At 39.8% G+C, this 24,107-nt stretch overlaps 1 protein-coding gene across 4 annotated transcripts; it reads left to right on the top strand.

The window, feature by feature from the left end:
• On the top strand, positions 1–24,000 carry ZCWPW1 (zinc finger CW-type and PWWP domain containing 1). Of its 4 annotated transcripts, XM_045204608.2 has the most exons (18): positions 1–152; positions 4,412–4,470; positions 5,231–5,484; positions 5,936–6,014; positions 6,915–7,005; positions 7,265–7,422; positions 7,636–7,758; positions 13,510–13,626; positions 14,352–14,472; positions 15,090–15,165; positions 15,789–15,893; positions 15,976–16,023; positions 16,817–16,900; positions 17,758–17,824; positions 18,451–18,539; positions 20,267–20,327; positions 22,808–22,942; positions 23,492–24,000. In XM_045204608.2, exons 2-18 carry the CDS (start codon positions 4,443–4,445, stop codon positions 23,797–23,799), a joined length of 1,944 nt encoding a protein of 647 aa, XP_045060543.1. In that variant the 5' UTR covers positions 1–152; positions 4,412–4,442; the 3' UTR covers positions 23,800–24,000. The 4 variants fall into 4 exon arrangements, with proteins under 4 accessions (XP_045060543.1, XP_045060545.1, XP_045060544.1 ...); XM_045204610.2 differs by lacking the exon at positions 15,976–16,023 and having other exon boundaries at positions 6,894–7,005; positions 7,639–7,758; XM_045204609.2 differs by lacking the exon at positions 15,976–16,023 and having other exon boundaries at positions 6,894–7,005.
• The last annotated feature ends 107 nt before the right edge of the window (positions 24,001–24,107 follow it).

Here is a 24,107-nt window from a genome sequence, read left to right as displayed (position 1 = left end):
AGAGTTCGCCGCTGGAGGGAACTGTGGAGCCTCTGTGTGGCCTCGTGCCTTTTCTTGGTGGCGGGAAAAGTCGGTCGAGGTTGGAGGGGCTTGCAGAATTGCTTCAGTAGCTCTTGCTGGTCCTCGCCTTTAGGTGCTTCTCGCTCCAGAAGGTAGCTAGCTCTTTTTCGGTTTCAGATGACAGTGTTATGCGCGGCCATTCCCGGAACCTTTCCTCTGAGAAATTTTCCCCTCAGGGCGACAATCAACTCTTACTCCTGCCTCTTAGAACCTCTAAGCTCAGGTTCATCCCCAACCAACAAGCAAAGGAACCCCATACATTCAAACTGGTGGGCAACGACGGGCTGAGCCAGAATGAGGATCCTGGTGCGTCAGCGGGAGGGACAGCGGAGGGGAAATCCTGTCACGGTGGGGTTCTCGATGGGGAAGAGGTGCTAGAAGGACACTTTTACTCTTTGAGGAACGTCAAGGACTTTTGACTCTGTAATATCTTCGGTCTTAATTGTCCTTAAGAGATATTTGGGGAGGGAAGATCGAGGAAAAATGGCGATCGCCAAAAATTCTTCTCTCAAGTTTTAAAGGTGGAATTAAGTCCTTTTACTGTTCCAAACCTTGGAACCCTGTGGGGGAAGATGGCGCGAGGTGTGGAAATTGATGGAGATGTGCTCCTTTAAGCGAAAACAACACAAAAAGGCTAGTGGAAGGTCGTAATGGGCCCACGTGGAAGCGTCTTTGGCCGTAGATAGCAAGGACAAGATCCGAGCCCCGAATGAGTCTGAATGTTTGTGAGAAGTGGCTACATCTGTGGCTACTACTTGCACTCTCTAAACCAGGAAGCTTTAGTACATTAATTTAAAGATTCTGTAAAAGGTTCAGTTCCAGTACGGTAGTTACGATAATAATGTCTTGTCAGGTAGTCTAGTACAGGCAGTAGGGTAGCTGGAATCTTTTTCCTTTTGTCTTGTTAAATGTTTTAAATCGTGCTCACTGCACCCAGGGGGGAAAAGAGAAAAAAAAAACTATTAACTAATTGAGGCATGTAAATAAGCAGAGGTCCACATGCCATTAGACGTTAAAGCCAAAAGGAAATCCAACTCCAGCTTAAAGGAGATTTTAACTATAGTCTTTAAATACAGGTTTTTGAGGCTCACTGAGTCTGGTTAAAAGAGTTTGCTTTTATTCTCTTAGACCAAGGATTCCAGGAACAATATAAAAAGGGAAGAATCAGATAGGAGGGAGAAATTTGTGACCACATTCTAAATGGAGGGAGGAGAGAGGAGAATTAATACTTTTTGTAAAATATTGACAAGACTGAATTAAGTTATTTAGCTAGACTAATTCTCAAACATATTATACTCTTAATTCTAAAGGTTTCCAGAGATTGGTTTATATCTATTTATATATTTTTGGTATGAATATATTAGAAAGTATACTGAGCATTTAATTTCTGACTGAAAGGCGAAAATGGAGAAAAATTTAAACATTTATTAACATTAAAGTAACAATAAGCCCATTACATGTCAACATAACATTTTAAAGAAAAATGTATTTTCCTATATGAAAGGAAAGTTAGTGTGAAGAATGGTGTTTTACATTTTTGCAATATCTGGCTTAATAGAGGACAGCTGGATTTTCATCTGTTTCTGAATTCAGTCTATGATACAAACATACCTCGTTTTATTGCACGTCCCTTTACTGCACCTCACAGGTGTTGCATGTTTTTTAAAACCAATTAAAGGCAAGACCTTCCACCAACAAAGAGATTACGGCTTACTTTATTGTGGTGATTTGGATGGAGCCAAACCGGCAGTATCTCCAAGGTATGTTTGTATCTTGTTTTGGTTGAAGTATCAGAGAAACTCTAGCCTAACACAGATAAGCAGTTGGAAAGGGAAAGGGGCCGCCAGGAGTCTGGGTCTCACTTTTGAGAACTGCTGAGCTAGGTGATTTTATCTTAAAACCAATGTGATGATTTTCAGTGTTTAAATGAAAATAATTTTTTTTTATTTCTTGGAACACCTCATTCACTTTCCCTTGGTTCCCTGTATTTATTGTTTCTAAGTTCTTTTTCCTTCCTTATTTATCTTTCTCTTTTATGTGGGGTAAATAACATCTGAGTTATGGAACTTTCTTTTACTTTCAAAAATGAAGATTAAATGGATTTTTTCCCCTCTCTTTTGCATTTAAGGTAAGAAAAGAGAGTTTAAAACCTCAATTGTTATTCCTGAGTCTGGAGTCCCCAGTCATTTAGTAGTTGGTCAGATGAAAGGTGATAGTATTTTGTGTATTTATTAACTACTTAAAAATATTTTTCTCTCTGAACTACATTTCAATATTTGTTATCGTGGAAGAAAATAATTAGTCTGGAACAGAGGAGCAGACACTTGAGTTGTGAGTGACTTCCTGTCTTTCCTTTCTCATTGATTAGGTTAGAGATTTTCTTGAAAAGTTAAGTTCTTTATCACATTCGCACTCTAGATTAAAAGGGAACTATTATACATCACTGCTTATAGATTTATTACAGTTTATTAACTCAGTAATGATCCATAATTTTATCCACTTGGTTGTGGCTCCAGTGACACACTTTTGCCTAGAGAGGTCAGTATGAGCTTAGATAATGATTTGAACCTTACTCGGAAATTTTTGCTTTTTAAAAAACATTTTAAAATTAAAAATATATATATTTATTTATTTTTAGAGAGAGGGGAAGGGAAGGAGAAAGAGGGAGAGAAACATCAATGTGTGGTTGCCTCTCACACGTCCTGCACTGGGGACCTGGCCCACACCCAGGCATGTGCCCTAACTGGGAATCAAACTGGTAACTGTTTGGTTTGCAGGCCAGCATTCAATCCACTGAGCCACACCAGCCAGCACAAAATTCTTGCATTTTTAAGTTGATCAAAGTACTCTTTATTTTATTTAAAGAATTTATAATTAAAAAAAACCACCTTTAAAGTGATAATATGTGTGTGTTACGAAATGCTAGAGATGCACAAGTGGGTACAGTAAAAAGCTCCCTTCCACACAGTTCCATTCAGTAGTGGCACTTTTGTCCTTTCTTGTGTATTCTCTCAGAGATGGTTTATGGATATACAAGCATTAGATGTACATTTTTATTAATCAAATGTTGTCATCTCAAATGCACTAATTTTCACTTCCAATTTAGTATAGCTCTTTTTGTAATTTAGATTACTTTCTTAGGGACTTTTCATTATTATTTTTTGGAATTCTGGAATCTGGGAGAAGATACGTGTTTTTCATTTGCAGTCAAATTAATGTTCCTTTTGCAGCCAATTTTATTCAGGATTTTAACTTCTATTTAGGATTATTTAAAAAGAAGGAAACCAATTTGCTGTAGTGTTTCTCCTCCCAATTTTCCATTTGCCTTTTTTTTTCAAGCAAGTAAATTTTGGGGTTGGTGGTGATGAGTTATGATGGAAAAAGTGAGAAAATGTGCTCCTTAATATGAAGGAAAAGTAGTTATTGCAGAACAGTACATCAGAATTATCCATATTTATAGAATCAAGAAAAAGAACAGAAAAGTACTAAAAGATAATTTAAAAATACTTTACACTCAGCCATGTTGTGGCCACACTAAGTCAAGCCCCAACACCTTCTGAATTTATCTTAGGAACCAGGGAGAGGAACTCTACATTCTGAACAACTCAGTGTTTACTATAGCTTGAACATTTGAAGGTCTTAAAAATTTCAGATCCTTTACTAGGAACTGTATGTGAACCAAAAGACCCATTTTATGCTGCTTTTGGGTCCCTAAAGAGGGTACGTGTGGGGAGGAGATAGCAGAGTTGGAAGATTGAGTTTCAAGTCTAAGGCCTTCAAAGTACTCACAACCAACAGCCAGATATAAGATCATAGAGAAGAATAGATGTGGTATTAGTAAGATTTGAAAGCCAAAGGTCTGGGTTCAACTTGGCTCAACCATGTATTAACAGTGAAGTTTTGGGCAAGCCACTTAACCTCTCTTTGCATGTTTTTCATCTGTAAAAACGGGAGATGGCATTTTATGACCTGTAAAGACCCTACCAGATTTACAATGTTTAATTATAACTGTTACAAAAATAAAACTGGGTAGAGGATTATAATTTTAGGCTGATAAAACAAAAAGCTCAGTAGAAATAATATCAATAGTGGAAAGTATAAGTTGAAAAATGTATAAATTACTGGAACATCACCCACAAGTTGTCTCAGCACTCTGCTGGTCTGCAGATGTCTTACAGCTATCTCTTCAGTACCTAAAACGCTAAGGACTATTGCTAATCTTTAAAACAGTAACAGCAACTCTGATTACCCCCTAAAGAAATCCTGAACCCAAGAAGATAGAAGAGCAGAAATTTTAAAATCAAGTTCAGTCAGAGTCATAGTAGTTAATTTCTTTTTTTTTTTTTAACAGAGGCACAAAGAAAGTGTAGCTTCTGAGCTGAATGATGACAACACTGCAGAGTAAAGATGGTGAGTTAAAAGTGAGGGATGTTCCCTTTATACATTTCTCTCATTTTTCCCTTCTGTCTCAGCTCTTGGTCATCTGGACCAAGGGGTTCAGATTCTCACCAAAGGGCAGTTCAATTCACATATATTTTGTGTTCGCTCTGTTAAAGTTACTATGTTTGTAGATACTTTGAGTGAAATATATATCTTAGAAACAGTCTTGCTCAAGGAATGTATCAACTAGTAGGGAGAGAAAAGACATTATATCTATAACATAAATTTGAATGGGGTGAATGCCACCAGGCAGGTACAGAGTGTTGTAGAAGAAAGAGATATTACTTATACCTGGAAGGATCACTGCAATTTTCATTGTATCATTTGTAGATTTTAGGTTTTTTCATTTTCTCTTAATTTTCCATAAAATTTTGTCCAAATTAAAATAAATAAATTACAAAATTTTCATGTTTGGATAATTCAGTTTCCCATATGCTTATATTTATCATATTTATCACCTTTAAATTACTCAGTGGCTCCTCAGCCTGGAAGTACATCAGAATCATCTAGATAGTTTTGTAAAATTACAGATTCTCAAGCCTAACTTCAAAATATTTCATCAAAATCTCTAGGCAGGGGAGGCGAGGGTGGGTGAGGAGAGGCCTAGAAATCTGAATCTGTTGAACTGTCCAGATAATTCTGATATGGTCAGTCAATGGGCAATGTTTGGCAGTCTCTGTGTTAGGCTTTATATTTCATAAATTCCATTTGATGATCGAATTTCTTTCAGAATGTGGGAAAGGACCAAAAAAACCCTTTGCCCCACCTGCACAAAAATTGCATAGCCTGGTGCCCTATAGCCCTAACTCACCCAAAGGGGAGACTCTGGGGAGCAGTTTCGGAGAGACAGAGGCCAGGCCAAACCTTCTAAAGGCCCAGTTAGAGAAGAAGGAGGAGAAAGCAACCACAGAGAATGATGCAAGCAGTGGCCAGGAGGAAAAAGTAAAGGCTCAAGACAACAAGCAAGCAGAGAAGAAAGAAAAGGTATCAGTTATATTGTTGGGCTCTAGAGGGACAGTTTCTTCTAGTCATCTGCCCTGGACAAACAGAATCTTTTCATGTTGGGGAAATTCATCTTGTAGTTTCAGTTTTTCATTTCTTTTTTGGAACTTCCATTTTTTTTTCTTAAAGAGGTCAAAAATGTTTTGATGAAAGCATTTAGCAGGAAATAATGGGTAGGTAGGTAGGGCCTGAGGTAGGATGGAGATGAAAATAGAGGTGGACAGAAATTTAATTAACTTTTTTCTTTTTTTTTGATTCCTTTATTTCCAATAGATCTGGGATAGAGTTTATGGAGTCCTTATGTATGATCATTGTTTTCATGCTCTCAGCCTTGTGAATTTACTGCCTCATGTAAAGGAGGCTTTTCTGACTGGCCAGAGAGGAGAACTGGGAAAAGACAAGCAGTTTTCCTTCCCTACCCCTATCTCTGCAGGAAAAATCAAGTCTTACTAATGAAGAATTTGAGGAGATTGTCCAGATTGTGCTCCAGAAGTCCCTCCAACAATGCATGGGTATGGCTTATGGTAGGAGAAGAATAGTTTCAGATAGGCAGAGAAACTGTTACCTGAGGTGTAGAGTATGTTGACAGCTTCACTCCTTCCCTCCATCTTTCTAAGTAAGAAAGTATTAGATAGGACTTTGGAATATTTTAAAAGACCTTATAGATAGGACTTTGAAGTATTTTAATATACTTCATCTTCTATCAACAGGACTGTAGCTAAATCACCTTAGATAGGGGATACAGACTTTTAGAAAAGTAGATTACATTGACTTCAGAATGTAAATATGGTCTCATCTAGATTTTTTAATGTACTTTAAATTCATTTTTATATGTTCAGAATCTATTTAGAAAAGATAAATTATTTTGCCCAGGTTTGAAGAACTTAGTTTCCATCTACCCTTGTAATTTTTCTATTTCTTATACTGTTTCAACATATGCTTAGGGATTTGATATTAGAACAAAGCACTGTATAGTGTAGGCCCTGAGACTCGCTGCATCAGGTCACGAGGCTAAGAAGAATAGTCTGACATTTTCAGCTATTTTTAGGTGTACCTCTATTTCTAGAGGAAAGTTTGAGGAGCAAATGATACAAAACACACTATGTGAAATAAAAGTTAAAATAAGCAAATTAGAAATTTTCCTGGTTATCCTGGAATGAGGCAGATCAGTCTGGAAATTCAGAAGGACGTAGATTTGTATTTTTTCCTGAAAATTTAAAGATTTACAATTTTATGATATGACAAAACCCCAAAAGTAGACTCTTCCAGGCAACAGGTAGAAGACATTTTAATGTAAGGTTACAGTTTGGAAATAATGTAATGGTTATTTTCTTTAATTACTTCTCTGCTTATAATACTTTGTTTTTGGTGGGGATGGGTGGTGGTGATAGAATCTAGCCTTGATTTTGCAGAGACTTCCTGTGTCCAGCCCATAAGATGTACCCAGTTAGACAAGGAACCAGGCAATGCTTCTTCTACTACTGATAATGATAATGCTGATAGGTAAGTTTATCTTTGTGAGGCAAGCTAATCAATCACAAGGTGGACTTAATATTTACAAATGGCCTCTCTATCTATCTGGTCATTTTTTATATCTCTGTAGATTTCTCTCAGCTGGGGAAAGATATATGTTTGAATTGGGAAAACTAGGCAAGTAGATAAAATGACCTCAGGAGGCCTTAGAGAGCCTAGGATTCTTCTATGCTCTTAACTTTTATCCTTGGATTCTTTTACTTTTTCATTTAAAAAATCTTATTTTCAGAGAGAGGGTAATGGTACCTCATATTCTAGAGATTTCAGCTTCTCAGGAAGATGGAATAATCCCTAAGACAAAGACATCTAAGCCAGGCCAGCCAGATCCTTCAACCTCTGAGAAGAAATTCAGTAAACTCTCCTTGAGCAAAAGAAAGAAGAAAGCTCGTAAGTATAGTCAGATATACTTTGACATCTGGCTCAAGTATCATACTTAATCCACGAAATTAGGGAATTGGACAGTGGGCAGGCTGAAAATTTCCAACGTAAGTCTTGAAACTATCATGTTATGATTCTTCATCCTTCATCCTTCTTCCTGCTTTACTATCTACAAAGAATCTCTTCCTCATCTCCCTACCCTACAATGTTTTATCTTCCCAGAAGATGAGAAAATGAAAAAAGCCCAAAGTGGATATGAGCACAGACAGAAAGACCAACCGAAGAAAACGGTTCAGGATCATTCTCAGATCAGGGTCCAACAAGAAAGAGAGGAAAGTGGCTTTGGTGAGTTCAGCCATGGTTTGGAAAAACTACGTGGGCTTGAAAACTGGAGATAGAGGAGAGAGACAGGGGTTAGAATGTTAGAGGGAATTCTGCAAATATTATAATCAATTTCTCACAGATACTTGTAGGATATGCTGCTGAGGAAGAGAGAAAAAGATTGAATTTATTCAATTATTCATTCATGTAATCCATAGTTTTCGGGTGCCTACTACATGCCAGGCATTTTAGGAGGTGCTGGGTAAGTGCAGAGGAAATGAATATAAGCCTGCCACAAGGGAGATAGGCTTCTAAGGAAGGCAGATAAGAAAGCTACAAGTTGGAAGTAGACATGGAAAAGTTTCTAAGAAAAGACATTGCTTGAGCAAGAACTTGAAGTATAATTTAGTCAGATGAACCGAGGTGGAAGTGGGGATGTATCATAGTGATAATTATTGTCAGAGTTATGGAGGAAAGCTAATGTTTGCAGCTTTTGAGTGTGCCGTGGAGTAGGAGGTGGCAGAGTGGGGAAGATAAGGCTAGAGGCATGCAAGAGCCAAATCATAAAGGGCGTTATGTGTGAAGCTAAGGAATTTGGATTTTATTTTACAGGTAAAGAGGAACCATTGAAATTAAGTAGGGAAAACTTGGTAAGGTTTGCATTTTAGAAAGCTCATTTTGGCAGTAGCATGGAAGATGGATTCTTAGAAAGACTAGACTCACAGAAATAGTAATACAGGCAAGGAAGGTAGACAATAGCAGTGAAGAGGAAGAGACAAATTTGAGATCTTTAGGAGGCGGGATCAACATGCTGTGGCAGTGAGTTATGAGAGCTGAGGAAGAGGGGGGTCTCAGCCTCTAGAATGATCCTGTTTTCCGGCATGAGTGACTAAGTGGCTAAAAAAAGTGTGATCTTTAAAAATAAAAATAATAAAACTTAAAAAAAAATGTGATCAAAAATGGAGAATATAGCCCTGACTGGTGTGGCTCAGTGGGTTAGGCATCATTCAGAGGACCGAAAGGTCACTTGTTCGATTCCTGGTCAGGGTACATGCCTGGGTTGTGGACCAGGTTCCCACTTGGGGATGTGAAAGAGGCAACTGATAGATGTTTCTATTGCACATTTATGTTTCTCTCCCTTTCTTTCTCCCTCCCTTCCCCTCTCTAAACAAGCAAACAAACAAATAAATACATCTTTAAAAATGGAGAATATAGAAGAAAGAGTAAGTTTAAGATGATAAATTCAGGTTTGGACAAGTTAGGGAGTCTTTGATGAGATTTAGAGCTTAAGAAAGAGGTCTGTGTTGGAGATAGAAATTTGGGAATCATCTTCATCAGTAGGAATGGGTGAAATTTTTCCAAGAAGAAGTTGGGGAAGGAAAAAAGAACACAATAACAAAGGCTGGGGGAACATAACGTTTAAGATTGAGCAGAGGAAGAACTGCCTGGGGAAATAATTAAGAACTAAGAGAAAATCAGAAAAGTAGAAGGAAAACTAGGAGAGTGTTATCACAGATGCCAGGGGAGGATAGAATTTCAAGAAAGGGACTTTTAAAGAAGGAGTATTTAGGCTTATCAGATGCTACTACAGAGACATCAAAGGATAAAGATTTGAAAATGCTTAAGGGATATCACAATTAGGTAATCATTAGGGTCTTGATTAGAACAATCATATGGGTTGGTCAGGGTAAATGGCAGGTTATAGTTCGTTGAAGAGTAAATACTTTTTAAACTAGTTTAGATGTGAAAACTAGGAGGGATAAAATGGTAAATAAAAGGAGAAGTAAGTGCAGAGTTGAGGTAAAGTTTTTCTTTCCTTTACCTGTGTATTGTCAGAATATTTATGTGCTCAGGGAAAATAGTTTATAGAAAGGAAGAAATTGAAGGGAATGAGAAGAGAACCAGAGAATTTATTCTTAATTAGAAAGGACAGCTTAGATTTTGAGATTGGATGGAGGGAAGATAAGGATGGATATGTATTTATTTATTCTTTTAACAATAGTTATTAATGCCTTATATTATATGCCAGGCAATGTGCTAGGTGCTGGAAATATAGTGGTGAACAAAATAGATAATCCCTGAATTTATAGAATTTACTGTTTTAGTGTGCTGGACAGATAATACATATTTTGTATGAAATAATCTTGGTAATATTGAGACATTTAAGGATAAGAAGTAAAATAGATCATACAATATATTAGTACATATATGTAAAACTTTGAAAATAAGTAGCATGAACAATTTGGAGGAAACCAGGCTTGCACACACACATACAGAACCCAAAGTGTAAGGAACAATGGAATAAACAATCAGCTTATGTCTAACATGTATGTGTGTATGTATATAATTTTAATTATAGAAGCATAATGTGATTTGTACATACTTGAAAGAAAACTCCACAAAGACTATGCAGGCACCAAACAAGGTAGCCCTGGGGAATAGGCCACTTCTCATGTTATTATGAGATGGTAATGTAAAGAACTGGAAATATTAGTCTCATTTGGGCAGTCAGGTGATCTGGGTGATATTGGTCCATCTCCTGAACCTCTCATATTAGGGAAAGGAGTGATTGGACTTCAGACTGGAAGATGGAATTCACTCCTTATGCAGTGCTCATGAGTCAGATTGTGATTGTAGTGAATGTGTAGGCCTTTTGCTATAAAAGAACTACTCTTCCTATTTCTAACAGTTGCCAAGAAGAGATGGGTCCTCCTAGAGTAGGAAGTTGAAAGGGGAGTATCTGATAAATATAATCAGTTTCTGTTAAGGTACTATGAAGGGAAAAAAATGGAGTGTCATGAGAGGAAATAATGGAGACCTAATTAAAACTGGGTCACTCAGGGAATGTATTTGTAAGGAAATGACATTTAAGCTGAAACCTGGAGGAAAGGTAAGAGCTGGAGAAAGAGTTTTAGGTAGGGTGAAGTTTGGCATATTCCAGGTACCAAAAGAAAGCTGGTGTAATTGAAATTCAGAGCAAGGGAAAGCAAGGAAGGAAAGTGGCTCTGGATAAATGTAAAGAGGTAAGTAGTGACGAAATCAAAGACCATGTTACAAAGTGAGAATTTTTTCAGAAGTTCAGTGGGAAGTCACTGGTGGGTTTTAACCAGGGGAGTGACATCATCAAATCAATATTTTAAAAGGACCCAATTGGAGAATGAGGAGAAGTGGGGGGACATGGATAGACAAGAAGTTAGTGCTGGGATTACATTTGGTGGCTTGGATTAGGTTGATGAAAGTGGAGACAGAGAAGTGGATGGTTGTAAGATACGTTTTAGAGGTAACGTTGTCAGAACTTGGTAATGACTTGGATATGGGGTGGAGGTGTGAGAGACGGGAGAGTATGTCAAAGACGTTTGGTTTCTGCCTTGAGCAGTACATGAAAGGAGGTGAAGGGAGGTGGAGGAAGAGCAGATTTGTGAGATAAGATTAAGTGTTTGGGTTTGGGCCCATTAGGTTTGAGATCATTGTGAGACATCCAAACAGAGTTGTCAAAGAGCTCAGAACAGAGGCTGTTAGTATACATCTGTGTTGTTGGTAATGAAAATGTATTTCAAAACTATGGGAATAGGAGAGGTTGCCTCAGGAGAAAGTATATATAACATGGGGAGCAAACATCCACAACATTTAGGGATTGGATGGAGAACAAGGAGAATCCAGTAAAGGAGACTGAGGAGGGAGGTGCCAGAAAGATGAGGAGGAGGAACAGAAGAATGAGTGATCGCAGAATCCAAGGAAACTAGTGTTTCAAGAACGAGTGGTCAATCGACATGTTCTTATGTGTCTATGACATCAGTCTTCATTATCATAGAGCCGTGCTGTGAGCCTCAAATATGATTTTCAAACACATCATCTTCCTTTCACTTTCTGCATTGTTTGAAAGGGTACTTTAAAGAACTGTTTGTTACTGTCATTGGAGATTTCACCCCAAGCCAAGTTCTATGTTATTAGGATGATTTTTCACCTCACTCATTTCCTCATGAATATTCATTATTTTGAAAACCAACCATTTATTTTATTGATCTGTGTTTACTTTTATGGTACCCAGCCCCTTCTCCCATTCTTTTTTTCTACTCCTGCTAGGTCATCTCTACAAACATCCAAAAATATCATTGGCAACTGTCTTTTCAGAATAATACATCATTCTCACCTAGTACTTTGTTTTTCAAAATTAAGTAATTGAGAAAGTGACCCATAATATGCTCTTCTAAGGCATGGTTTTGATGGGATGGAGGGTATTCCTTATGTTCCGGCATTTAAGGTAAAGTTTGACAGTGGGAGATTGAACTTACTAGGGAAACATTGTGAATATATAGGACACCTATGTGCGTGGTTATGTGATTTTTCTCAGGCAACGTTCAGTTTAATGAATATAGGCACAGAAAAGGTAAAGTAGATATCTAAGGAATCAAATGAGTAAGTACAGAATAAAGAAAAGAGGTTGCTACAGGATTGAGGGGAAGGTAGGGGCCAGTGGATCAGAGATCTAGATAAAGTGAAAGTTGCTGTAAACAAGTAAAGTGTAAGGATGGGTGTTTGGATAAGTGGTTCAAGGGAGTATGTAGTCCCTGCAGATGCCTGGGTGGGGCATGCAAGGATAGGAGTGGGTTACTGAAGTGAAGTGTGTTACTGAGGTGGCATGGAGGAAAAGGTCAAGGAACTCAGGGAATGGTGGGCTTTTTGAGTTACCCTTGCGGAAACAGTGTCATCTGGAATGAGGGCAGCAGATGGAGAGGAGAAGGCTGAACCAGATGTCAGCATCTTTGCAAGGGAGATGAGAAGGCAGGGTAGTTCCATGGTATGGACCTCAAGGGAGGAAGGGTTTTTATAGGAAGAAGGGTAGTAATGGTTTGGAAGGGGCAATAGGGAATAAGGATGACGCTGAACCCATTTTCTGGCGTGAGAGACTTGAGATGTATGAGAAGGAACCACCTCTATTTAGAGGGCTGTGGGTGGGGTGGGGTCAAGTAGAGGCAATGTCAGTTAATCACCAGGTTTCAAAAAGGAGATAGAGGTTCAGGTAGGAGGTTGGGGATATGTGGACTTTTGTTGCTCTTACCTGGAATTCCCCCCCCCCAACATACACGCAGTGGAAGGATTTGGGAGGGAAAGAGGAGAGGCTGTGTGAGACACTGGATCAATTTAGAAAATGTGGGGATAGAGAAAGGTGGGGATGAGAATTTGGCAGGTAATGGATAAAAGGAATGCTTTGCTTTTCAGCAGGGCCTGAAGTAAATAGTTAATTGAGAAATGATGGACTTAGACGTGAGTCGTTTGGAGCGGGGTGAAGGCAAGGCTATTGGTCCCAAAGGCTGCAACTTGGTGATTTGGTGACAGGTATATCTTGAGATTCAGATAGGAACTCTGGATGTTGTACACAAAAGATGCTGGGTAGTTTTCCAGAACTTTTCAGTGCTGATATGCCAATAGAGAACAAGGCACTAGCCAGAAGGATGGAATCTAACCTTTTTATTAAGAACTGTCAATACAGGAAACACTCCTTTCTGCCCAGGGTGGAGGAGAGATGATAGCATGGCATAGTAAAAGACTGAAATGTGAGGCCTTGGTTTTAAGTTCAGCTCTGTCACAAAGTTAGACTGATCTTCGGCAAGTCAATTATCTTCTCTCAGCCTTGGTTCCATTTGTAAGTTAAGGATTGGACTGGGTGATCTCTAAGGCTACGTGATTCTGGTGGGGAGTATATTGATTTCAGTTGGATTGAAGAAGGAAGACCATATTTTTGAGTCTCTTATTTCAGTATTTTTTCTGTCACAGGTCAGTGTGTAGTCTGGGTCCAGTGTTCCTCCCCAAACTGTGAGAAATGGAGGCAGCTTCGTGGGAACATTGACCCCTCAGTTCTTCCAGATACTTGGTCCTGTGACCAGAATACAGGTAGAATGGAGTAGAAATTTTGCGGGGGAGTTTTATTGTTCCACCCTTTCTTTCCCTGCACATATCCTTTAAATTAATTATGTTGTAGGTGTAGTTTCAATTCCAGGGGTCCTTGCAGCATATGGGAGAAAAGGATCTTCCTGTCATATGAAGTTGAATTTGGTATAATGGGCTAGAAGAAGACAACTTGAAGAGTTATGTTATGGGGAGGGTCATGGAATCTAAACATATGTTTTGAGCAAATTCCATCTCTTGCAACATTGGTCTGACGTTGTCAATCCTGATTAGATTATTGGTAATGGGTTGGTGGATAGGAAAAATTTTGAATGTATGGGGAAAAGCAGGTGAGAGATTCAGTGGCTTAGAATTCTAGAATGTGTGAAACTATTTCAAAGAGATTATGATGTCCTAATTCAGTCCAGTTATTTTTCAGTCTCATGGAACTTACCATCATGATGTTACATAGATGGAAGCAGGGTCGGACAAGGTGGGATACAGAAGTCTGGAATCTCTTTCTTTAGAGTATAAGGAGGCAGCACTCTTACTTCTGGCATGTCCTCCGTGGGTCTTCATTTTTCTTTCTCCATGCTTATCTCCCAGGTGCCCTTTTGATCCCACCTGCTGCCTATATCAATTTATTCTTGTCCTACCTCCTGCCATCATCCAGGCTGTTTCCTTCCCTTCATTACTTCTTTCTCTCTCTCTCTTTTTTTTTTTTTTGGCAGACTTGGAGCATAATCGCTGTGATATCCCTGAGGAGAGCTGGGTAGGGCGTGAGAGTGAAGTGGCCTATGCCTCCTACATCCCAGGATCCATCATCTGGGCCAAGCAATATGGTTACCCCTGGTGAGGCACCATGGCATACTCAGAGCATCCTTCATGAACTTGGGAGTGTTAGGTTCAAGTAGAAAGGGAAGAAAATGGAAAGCATTTACAGTGGAAATGGTACCTGTTTTAGAAAGAGCATGGGGTAGGAGAAAAGATAAAGTACTTGGAGGCTTTGAAAGAGCATGTTTTCTAGAGTTTCACAGTAGAGGTGATATCTCCCTGGAAAAAAGGGTCTGATAATTCTACTCTAAGTGGGTAGAAAGAGGAGGGTAGCTCTACGGCATTTTTTTTAAACACTGAGATATTAGGTACAAAGTAAAGAGAACAAGAGAGGGTAAGATGGGTAATTTCTTCTGTGGAGATGTCCCTAGTCAGAAGACTTTGTCTTCAGAGTTGCTGGAAGGCCTAAGGATGAGAATCTTTTACAAGAAAGATGCTAAGCTTTTTTGTACATTGATGGAAGTCATTCAGTCATTTGGTAGTGAACAGTGGGGGAGGGATTGACAGGGGGTTCTATCTTTGGGATCCTTTGTTTACAAAACATTGCCCCTTTCTGTACATGTATATTGATGAGTTTGTGTTCTGTTCATCTGACCCCTTCTCGTCTGTCTTCTACACCCATCTTTCTTCTGCAGGTGGCCGGGTATGGTAGAATGTGATCCTGACCTGGGGGAATATTTTCTTTTTGCTTCTCATCTTGATTCCCTACCGGTGAGTTTTCCTGATTCAAGTAGGTGGTCAAGCTAACATAATGACCAAATTCATTCTAACAAATGTACAGAGTTAGAAACATAGGCATAGCCAGTCTACATGAGCAGAAAGAGACAATTAGCTAGAGTGACAAACAGAAATAAGTACTCACATATAGAAACAAGCTTGTATCTAATTAAATATTTATTAGGACATTTATTGTTTTCATTAATATGCTTTGGTTAGGATTCCTGAGGTCAGAATGGAAGAAACAAATTAGGTAGGTCAGGTGGGTCAGGTTTAAGGGAGCAGATGAGACCCAGCACCTCCTTGTGACTCCTCAGTTCTTCCCCCTGCCTTTTCTGGCTAGAGGGCCAAAGCAAGGAGAAAGATAAAAGGCCATAGCATAACCATTTTTTAAGAAGATTTTATTTATTTAATTTTAGAGAGGGGAAGGGAGGGAGAAAGAGAGGGAGAGAAATATCAATGTATGGTAGCCTCTTATGTTCCCCCTACTGGGGACCTGGCCCATAACCCAGGCATGTGCCCTGACTGGGAATCGAACCAGCGACTCTTTGGTTCTCAGGATGACTCTCAATCCACTGAGCCACACCAGTCAGGGCTGTAACCATTTTTTATTTCAGTCTAAGTACCATGTGACATTTTTTGGAGAAACAGTCTCTCGTGCTTGGATCCCAGTCAACATGCTAAAGAATTTCCAGGAGCTGTCTCTGGAGCTAACTGGAGTGGTGAGCAACCCTTGGGGGTCAGTTGTGATACAGGGTACTTGAAAACTAAATCTTCCCCTTATTAAACCTGATTTTCTCCCAGGGAGAGCTGTGGCAGAAGAAAGTCCCATGTCTGACCAAGTGTGCGAGGGTGAGGTTATTCATGAGGGACTCTTTTTTTTCTACCAGGACCGCAACAGGATAATGATTTTTCTTAGTGTCCTTCCCTGCCTTCGGATGGGAGGGTTTCCGGAAGACTCTGGTTTCCTACAGTTTGGCCAAAGCAGGTGTGGCAGAAATGAGGGCACAGATTAATTCAGGTTTCTCAGTCTAGACACTTGACATTTTGAGCTAGATGATTACTTGTGGAGGACAGTCCTGTGCAGTGTAGGATGTTCAGCAGCATTCCTGGGCTCTACTGACATCTTAACCAGTAGCAACTCCCAGTTTGTGACAACCAAAACGTTGTCTCTAGATGTTGCCAATGTCTCCTATGGGGCAAAGCTTCCCCTGGCTGAGAATCACTGAATTAACTAAATAATAGTTCTTCCCTATAACCACTTTGGGTTTGACCAGCTTTACAAATGAACAGAGGTCCAGCAGCTCGGGGGCCTTAGAAAATCAGGCAGTGAGTGTTAAGTAGCTAGATCTAAAGAAGCTTAAAAATGTAGTCATCTGAACTCCTCTAATCTTGCCTTTTCAAATTTCCATGAAATTTACTTTGGAGAGGACACCAAATTGTTGATTGAAAATATTGCTAAGAATTTGGAGAAGGGTTTTTGTTGGGGGCTAAGAGGGAATTGCATCCCTGAACTCCAAAGGTTAATAAAAGTATCATATCAATATCAGGAACCAAAAGTAAATGCAGTTAAAGAGTCTGGTGAACAGCAGTATGGTGGGGTCACTTCTCTAATGTGTATCATGACTCTAATCTTCCATTTCAGAAGAAGTGCAGGAACAAGGACTATAGCCAGAAACTGCGGGCAGCCATGATGATGGCTCAAGAGGCAGAACAGATCAGTATTCAGGTGGGAGAATGTTTAGACCACATATTAGTTCCTCTTTGGGACTTGAGATCCAAAGCAAACCATACATTCTTTACTGTAGAAATCCAGTTTGTCCTTCCCCATTACACAATCTTAGTTTTAGAACTATGTACAGTGTTTTTCGGACTATAAGGTGCACCTTCCCCCCCTCCCCTGCCAAATTTGGGAGGAAAATGGGGGTGCATCTTATGGTCAGAATGTAGCTTACCCGGCTCACTGAGGGGGTGGGGTTGGTGGTGGGGTTACAGGAGGCAGGAGCAGGACCACATTTTTTGCTTGAACATTTTTTTTCCTATTTTAGTCCTCTAAAACCTAGGTGTGTCTTATGGTCCGAAAAATATAGTAGGTTTTTTTTTTTTTTTTTTTTTTTACCAAGCCAAATTCCCTTGATTCCTTAACTCATCCCTTTTCCCTGCCATCAAACAAATGGGATCTTCTCTCAGCTCAGACACAGTTTGTGGTAGGGGGCATCCTCCATTTCTATTTTAACTTCAAGCCTCAGGTGTATGTACCCTTACTTCTGTTTTATGCAGTCAGTTTTTACCCTCACATTCTGCCTTTAGGAGTGGGGTGGAGTCTGACAAGCAGTGCATTTCTCCTTCCCAATTATTTACTGAATTATAAACTGGGAAAGTGAAGATATATAATTATATATTATTTTACTATAATACTATGATAGTTAATCTCCACAAAAATCTAGATAAATCTACTGTGAGATTTCAAGTGAAAAAGCAATATGCAATATGAATATACATTCCATAACTAAATCTTGAAATCAGAGGGCAACAATAGTTACTGGGAAAGTAGTAGATGATGCTTTTGTTTTTTGGTTCCCTCAGGAGCGGGTTACACTGTTTGGTTTCTGGAGCAGATACAATGGATCTGACCATAGTAGGGAAGCAAAAGGTAGGATATGTAGGAGGATAAGTACTAAAGAGGGAGAGGAGGGATTCCTTCATTAGGCCAGCAACTGAAACTTTATTTTATATCAAATGTCATCAGCCTAGTTCTTGATTTTATAATAGTAGGCTTTCCATGAATACTATTGACCCAGTGTCGGGGATGTTTAGATGGACAGATGAGTGGAGAGAGGAGTGGAGGAAAAGGGGCAGGGAGGAAGGGTGCACATTGAATAGTGATAGGACTTAGAAAAGGGTTGAACCATGATAATCTAGGGCCATGTTTTTCCTTTTTTTTGAAGATTTTATTTATTTTTTAGAGAGGGGAAAGGAAGGAGAGAGGGAGAGAAACATCAATATGTGGTTGCCCCTTGCACAGCCCCAGTTGGGGACCTGGCCTGCAACCGAGGCATGTGCCTTGACTGGGAATCAAACCAGCGACCTTTTGGTTCGCAGGCCTGTGCTCAACCCCCTGAGCTATACCAGCCAGGGCTATGTTTTATAGAGAAAATACTACTTGGACATGAAGGGTGGAGTTAGAAGACTAATTCTCTGGGATCAGCTCTATTAACTAACTTATTACCTATTTTATTGAAGAAATGACTTAGCTTTTCCTTCCTATTCCTGTTCTAGACCTAATGCTCTCTGGGGCTAAAGGCCCAGATTCCTCCTTGGAGAAAGAGGAAGACTCAGACATGGAGGAGGAGGAAGAAGGAAAAAAAGTAAGATTGATCTTTAGGATAAGTAAGGACTCCTACAAGGCATCTGGTTGGCATGGGCTTATTATTTACTAAAGAACTGTCCTGACTGGTCTTATCTCATAGAGGTCTTAAGCAAAGGAGACTCTCCTCTCTCCTGGGTTATTCGCTCTAATATATCACATCTCTAGGAACTTACTTCTTTTAAAATTTTTGTATTGATTGATTGATTTGAGAGAGAGAGAAACATTGATTTGTTGTTCCACTTATTTATGCATTCATTGGTTAATTCTTATATGTATCCTGACCAGGGATCAAACCTGCAGTCCTGGTGTATTGGGTTAGCTCTCTAACCAACTGAGCTACCTGGCCAGGGCTAGAAACTTATTTCTTGATTACCATCTCAATTCCTACTCTAGTTCTTTGGTTATTACAGGAGCAATTTCAGAGAATACCAGGTTGCTTCTCTTTACTCTCGCTTCCCACTGTGTGGGCACGTAGGATATTCATTCACTTGTTTCCTTAGTTTCTTCCCAGGCACATGAAATACAGATTTGCTTTTCATATTTAAAGAGATTTTTAGAGTGGTGCTAGGGTCCCAGCAAAACTGCGAGGAACATACAGAGAATTCCCATATACCTCCTTCCCCAAACATACATAGCCTCCCCTTTTATCAACATCCCCCACCAGAGTGGTGCATTTGCTATAATCAGTGAACCTACACTGACATGTCGTAATCACCCAAAGTCCATAGTTTACATTATGATTCACTCTTGGTGTTGTACACTCTATAGGTTTGGACAAATGTATCAATGACATGTACCCATCATTATAGTATCATACAGAGTATTTTCACTGCCCTAACAAATCCTGTGTTCTCCACCTATTCATCTCTCTCCCTGATACCCCTCAACCTCTGACAACCACTGATCTTTTTATTGTCTCCATAGTTTTGCCTTCTCCAGAATGTCATATAGTTGGAATCATATAGTATGCAGCCTTTTCAGACTGCCTTCTTTCACTTAGAATAATGCATTTAAGGTTCTTCCATGTCTTTGCATGGCTTGATAGTTCACTTTTCTTTTCTGAATAATGTTCCATTTTTGGATGTACCACAGTTTATCCATTCACCTACTGAAGGATATTTTTGTTGCTTCCAAGTTTGGGCAATAATGAATAAAGTTGGCATAAACATCCATGTACATGTTAAGTTTTCACCTCCTTTGGGTGAATACCAAGGAGCTTGATTGCTGGATCATAAGGTAAGAGTATATTAGTTTTGTAAGAAAACACGAAAGTGTCTCCCAAAAAAGCTGATATATTTTTGCATTCCCACCAGCAGTGAATGAGAGTTCCTGTTTCTTCACACCCTTGCTAGCATTTGATGTTGTGTTTTGGGTTTTAGACATTGTAATAGATGTGTAGTACTATCTGATTGTTTTAATTTGCATTTACGGAATGACATATGTTTAGTATCTTTTCATATACTTATTTGCTATCTGTGTATCTTCTTTGGTAAGGTTTCCATTAGGGTGTTTGGTCCATTTTTAATTGGGCTGTTTGTTTTCTTATTGTTGTGTTTTATAGGTCCTTTATATTTTAGATAACAGTCCTTTATCAGATGTACCTTTTGCAAATTTTTTTCTCAGTCTGTGGCTCGTCTTCTCATCATTTCTAAAGCATCCCACTCTTTTAAAAACACAACTAGGTGAATTTATTTCTATTTTCTTATTTTTCTGTCTCATCCTTAGGACCCAACTTTGCCTAGTCCCAAGCCAGCCAAAACTCAGACCAGAAAACCCAAGGCAAGAGGTAAGCAAGCCAGCTGGAAATGGGACACATACTACAGTGAAGGCAGGGAAGAAACACGGAGTGTAAGGGGCCTGCAGGTAGCTGGGAACTTACTGTCTCAGTTCCAGAACCTGAGAAAACAGGCAGGACTCATGAATGTCATTGGAGAAGCTGTAGCCTCCTATATATTGAATTATAAAATCTTAGGAATGAATGTTTTAAAATCTTAGCCAAGAAGGATGACTTCTTGGAGAAGGCAGGCTACGAGGAGAACCATAAAAAGAAGATGATGGGGGTAGAGGAGAGAAGGGGGAAATATTTGGGGAAAAAAAAGAAACTGAGAAAATTTACTAGATTAAGATTAGCAGAAGATGCAGGGCAGAGACTTAAATGTAGGAACTACACGGACCCAAGCTGTTATTTAAAGAGAAGTAAACAGACTTCCGGCCAAGATGGAAGCATAGGTAGACACACTGTACCTCCTTGCACAACCAAAATAAGGACAACAACAAATTTAAAAACAAAAAATAACCAGGACTGACAGAAAATCGAACTGTATGGAAGTCCAACAACCAAAGAGTTAAAGAAACATTCATCCAGAACAGTAGGAGGGGTGGAGACGGGCAGCCTGGCAGAGAGGAGAGGACTTGCAGCAGGGTAGCAGCTGGAGGACTGGGGCAGGCAAGGCAGCAGCTGGTGGACCCAGTGAGGTGGCGGCTGGCAGACAGGGGCGGTGCCACATTTGTGTGCAGATAAGCTGGGAAGAACAACTGCAGAGTAAGACAGACCTCGCAACCCAGGGCTTCAGCCTAGGGAAATAAAGCCTCAAACCTCTGATTGAAAACACCTGTGGGGGTTGAGGCATCAGCAGGAGAAACTCCCGGACTCTCGCAGGAGAGTTCATTGGAGAGACACACAAGGTCCTAGAACGTACACAAACCTACCCACCCGGGAATCAGCACCAGAAGGGTCCAATTTGATTGTGGGTAGCAGGGGAAGTGACTGAAAACCAGCAAAGAGCGGAGTAAGCAGCATTGTTCCCTCTTGGACCCCTCCCCAACATGCAGCATCACAACACAACAACGTGGGTTGTCCCGCCTTGGTGAACACCTAAGGCCTCACCCCTTACTACGTAAACAGGTGTGCTGAGACAAAAAACAAACAAACAAACAAAAAAAGGCCCAAATGAAAGAACAGATCAAAGCTCCAGAAAAAAATATAACTAAGCAATGAAGAGATAGCCAACCTATCAGATGCACAGTTCAAAACACTGGTAATCAGGATGCTCACAGAGTTGATTATGGTCGCAAACTAGAGGAAAAAATGAAGGCTATGCTAAGTGAAATAAAATGTACAGGGAACTAACAGTGACGGGAAGGAAACCAGGACTCAAATCAATGATGTGGACCAGAAGGAAGGAAGAAACATTCAACCAGAACAGAATGAAGAAACAAGAATTCAGAAAAATGAGGAGAGGCTTAGAAACCTCCAGGACATCTTTAAACGTTCCAACATCTGAATCATAGGGGTGCCAGAAAGAGAAGAGTAAGAGCAAGAAATTGAAAATTTATTTGAACAAATAATGAAGGAGAACTTCCCCAATCTGGCAAAGGAAATAGACTTTCAGGAAGTCCAGGAAGCTCAGAGAGTCCCAAAGAAGTTGGACCCAAGGAGGAACACACCAAGGCACATCATAATTACATGAGCTGAGATTAAAGATAAGGAGAGAATCTTAAAAGCAGCAAGAGAAAAGGACACAGTTACCTACAAAGGAGTTCCCATAAGACTGTCAGCTGATTTTTCAAAAGAAATCTTACGGGCAAGAAGGGGCTGGAAAGAAGTATTCCAAGTCATGAAAGGCAAGGACCTACATCCAAGATTGCTCTATCCAGCAAAGCTTTCATTTAGAATGGAGGGGCAGATAAAGTGCTTCTCAGATAAGGTCAAGTTAAAGGAGTTTATCATCATCAAGCCCTTATTATATGGAGTGTTAAAGGGACTTTTCTAAGAAAAAGATAAAAAATATGAACATTAAATGACAACAAACTCACAGTTATTAACAACTGAACCTAAAACAAAAACCAACAAAGCAAACATTAGAACAGGAACAGAATCACAGAAATGGAGATCACATGGAGGGTTATCAGCAGGGGAGTGGGAGGGGGAGAGAGGGGAAAAAGGTACAGAGAATAAGTAGCATAAATGGTAGATGGAAAATAGACAGGGGGAGGGTAAGAATAGTATAGGAAATGTAGAAGCCAAAGGACTTACATGTATGACCCATGGACATGAACTAAAGGTGGGGAATGAGGCTGGGAGGGGGTGTGCAGGGTGGAGAGGAATAAAGGGGAGAAAATGGGACAACTGTAATAGCATGATCAATAAAATATAAAAAAAATAAAATAGCAACAAATTCATAACTATCAACTGAATCTAAAAAAAAGGCAAAAAAACGAGAAGTAAACAAATGTTCTTCATGGTTGGGGGTTGGGGTGATGCAGGCACAGCAGATGGACGAAATGGGGCTCAGCAAAGGAAATTGATGAATAGATCTTTGGGAAATGAACCTGCAGCTGCTCCTGTACCCATAAGGGGAAGGAAAGAAGTACACGGGAATTCAGATCCTGACCAGCCAGGTAAGGCTCTTCTTAGAAAAAAGTTTGGGGAAATAGTCTTCATGTCTGCATCTCTCCTCCTCCATAATTTTAAAACAATTCTACAGATTTTCATTACTTTAAAAAGAACAAAAATTAGGTCAAAAGGGCCTCTCTCAGACTGGAGAATGCAGTACACACTATAGAAACATATGGTTGTGGATTTGACCGAGAATGGTAAGGAGGCAGGAACTAACATTTATTGAGTATTGCCGTGCACTGGCTAGATAGATATGTCCATCCCAGTTCCCTTTAATTTTTTCAATATCTCTGTGAGTGGATATTTGCCATTTGTACAATAAGGAGACTGAAGCAGAAAGAATTTAAAATTTAATCAGGACTCATGTGTTTAGCATATGGTCAATCCATGGGTTTGAATCCAGGTCTTTCTGACTACAAAGCCCATTTCTTTCTATTGACAAAAGTAATGTTTTCCAGAGATTTTTGGGGAATAGAAATTTAGAAGTTTGATTTGTAAAAGGTAAGGACAGATGACTCAATAAGACTCAGTTTTGTCACTTTTTCATTTAGGTCCTAAGAAAAAATTTAAAGCTCCCCAAAGCAAGGTGTCAGCAACCAGCTTGTCTGAAGGAAAAGAGGTTAGAATGGTGCCAAAGGGCCCGATCCTACCATCTCATCCCGGGGCCTGTCCTGCTGTGGGGAAGGAAGAGCCTGGACCTCAGGAACTGCAGGAGGCTGGAAGCTTCCCCTCTGATGACGAAACCTCCAGTGGCCTGGACCTTGAGCAACTCATGGAAGATGTTGGAAAAAACCCAGAGCAGAGGGTGGAGCTGCAGCATAGAGATGACACAGAGGAGTTCACCTTCTTTGAAGAGTAGTTCTGTGTGTGTGTGTTCTCTCCCCTCACCCCTGGGAGCAGGAAGGAGAGCCTTTCAGAGGGCCCCAGAGAATTGTTGAGATTGGTCATTGACTACAAGATTAATCATTGGGTAAAGTCAGAGTTGTATGGTTTATGTGTTAATAAAATAGGTCACTGTCTTAATTGCTTTGGTTTGTCTCTAACAACATGCTTCAACTTGGCTTCTCTCCCTCCTCCTTCATGTCACCTGTGGCTGGCAGAAGAACTGCACAGTATAGGAATCTGGGAAGGCAAAGACATGTGAGTCCCCGGCAAAGGACAGAGAAG

This window comes from Desmodus rotundus, chromosome 1, assembly GCF_022682495.2.
Source record: "Desmodus rotundus isolate HL8 chromosome 1, HLdesRot8A.1, whole genome shotgun sequence".
NCBI lineage: Eukaryota > Metazoa > Chordata > Mammalia > Chiroptera > Phyllostomidae > Desmodus > Desmodus rotundus.
This window is presented reverse-complemented; position numbering and strand designations above follow the sequence as displayed.

Bases quoted from the DNA above. Each gene is read 5' to 3' on its own strand.
- ZCWPW1 (XM_045204608.2), top strand. From the start codon at position 4,443: ATGATGACAACACTGCAGAGTAAAGATG. The intron at 4,471-5,230 runs GTGAGTTAAAAG...AATTTCTTTCAG, and splicing joins AACACTGCAGAGTAAAGATG to AATGTGGGAAAGGACCAAAA. The intron at 17,825-18,450 runs GTAGGATATGTA...TTCCTGTTCTAG, and splicing joins CCATAGTAGGGAAGCAAAAG to ACCTAATGCTCTCTGGGGCT.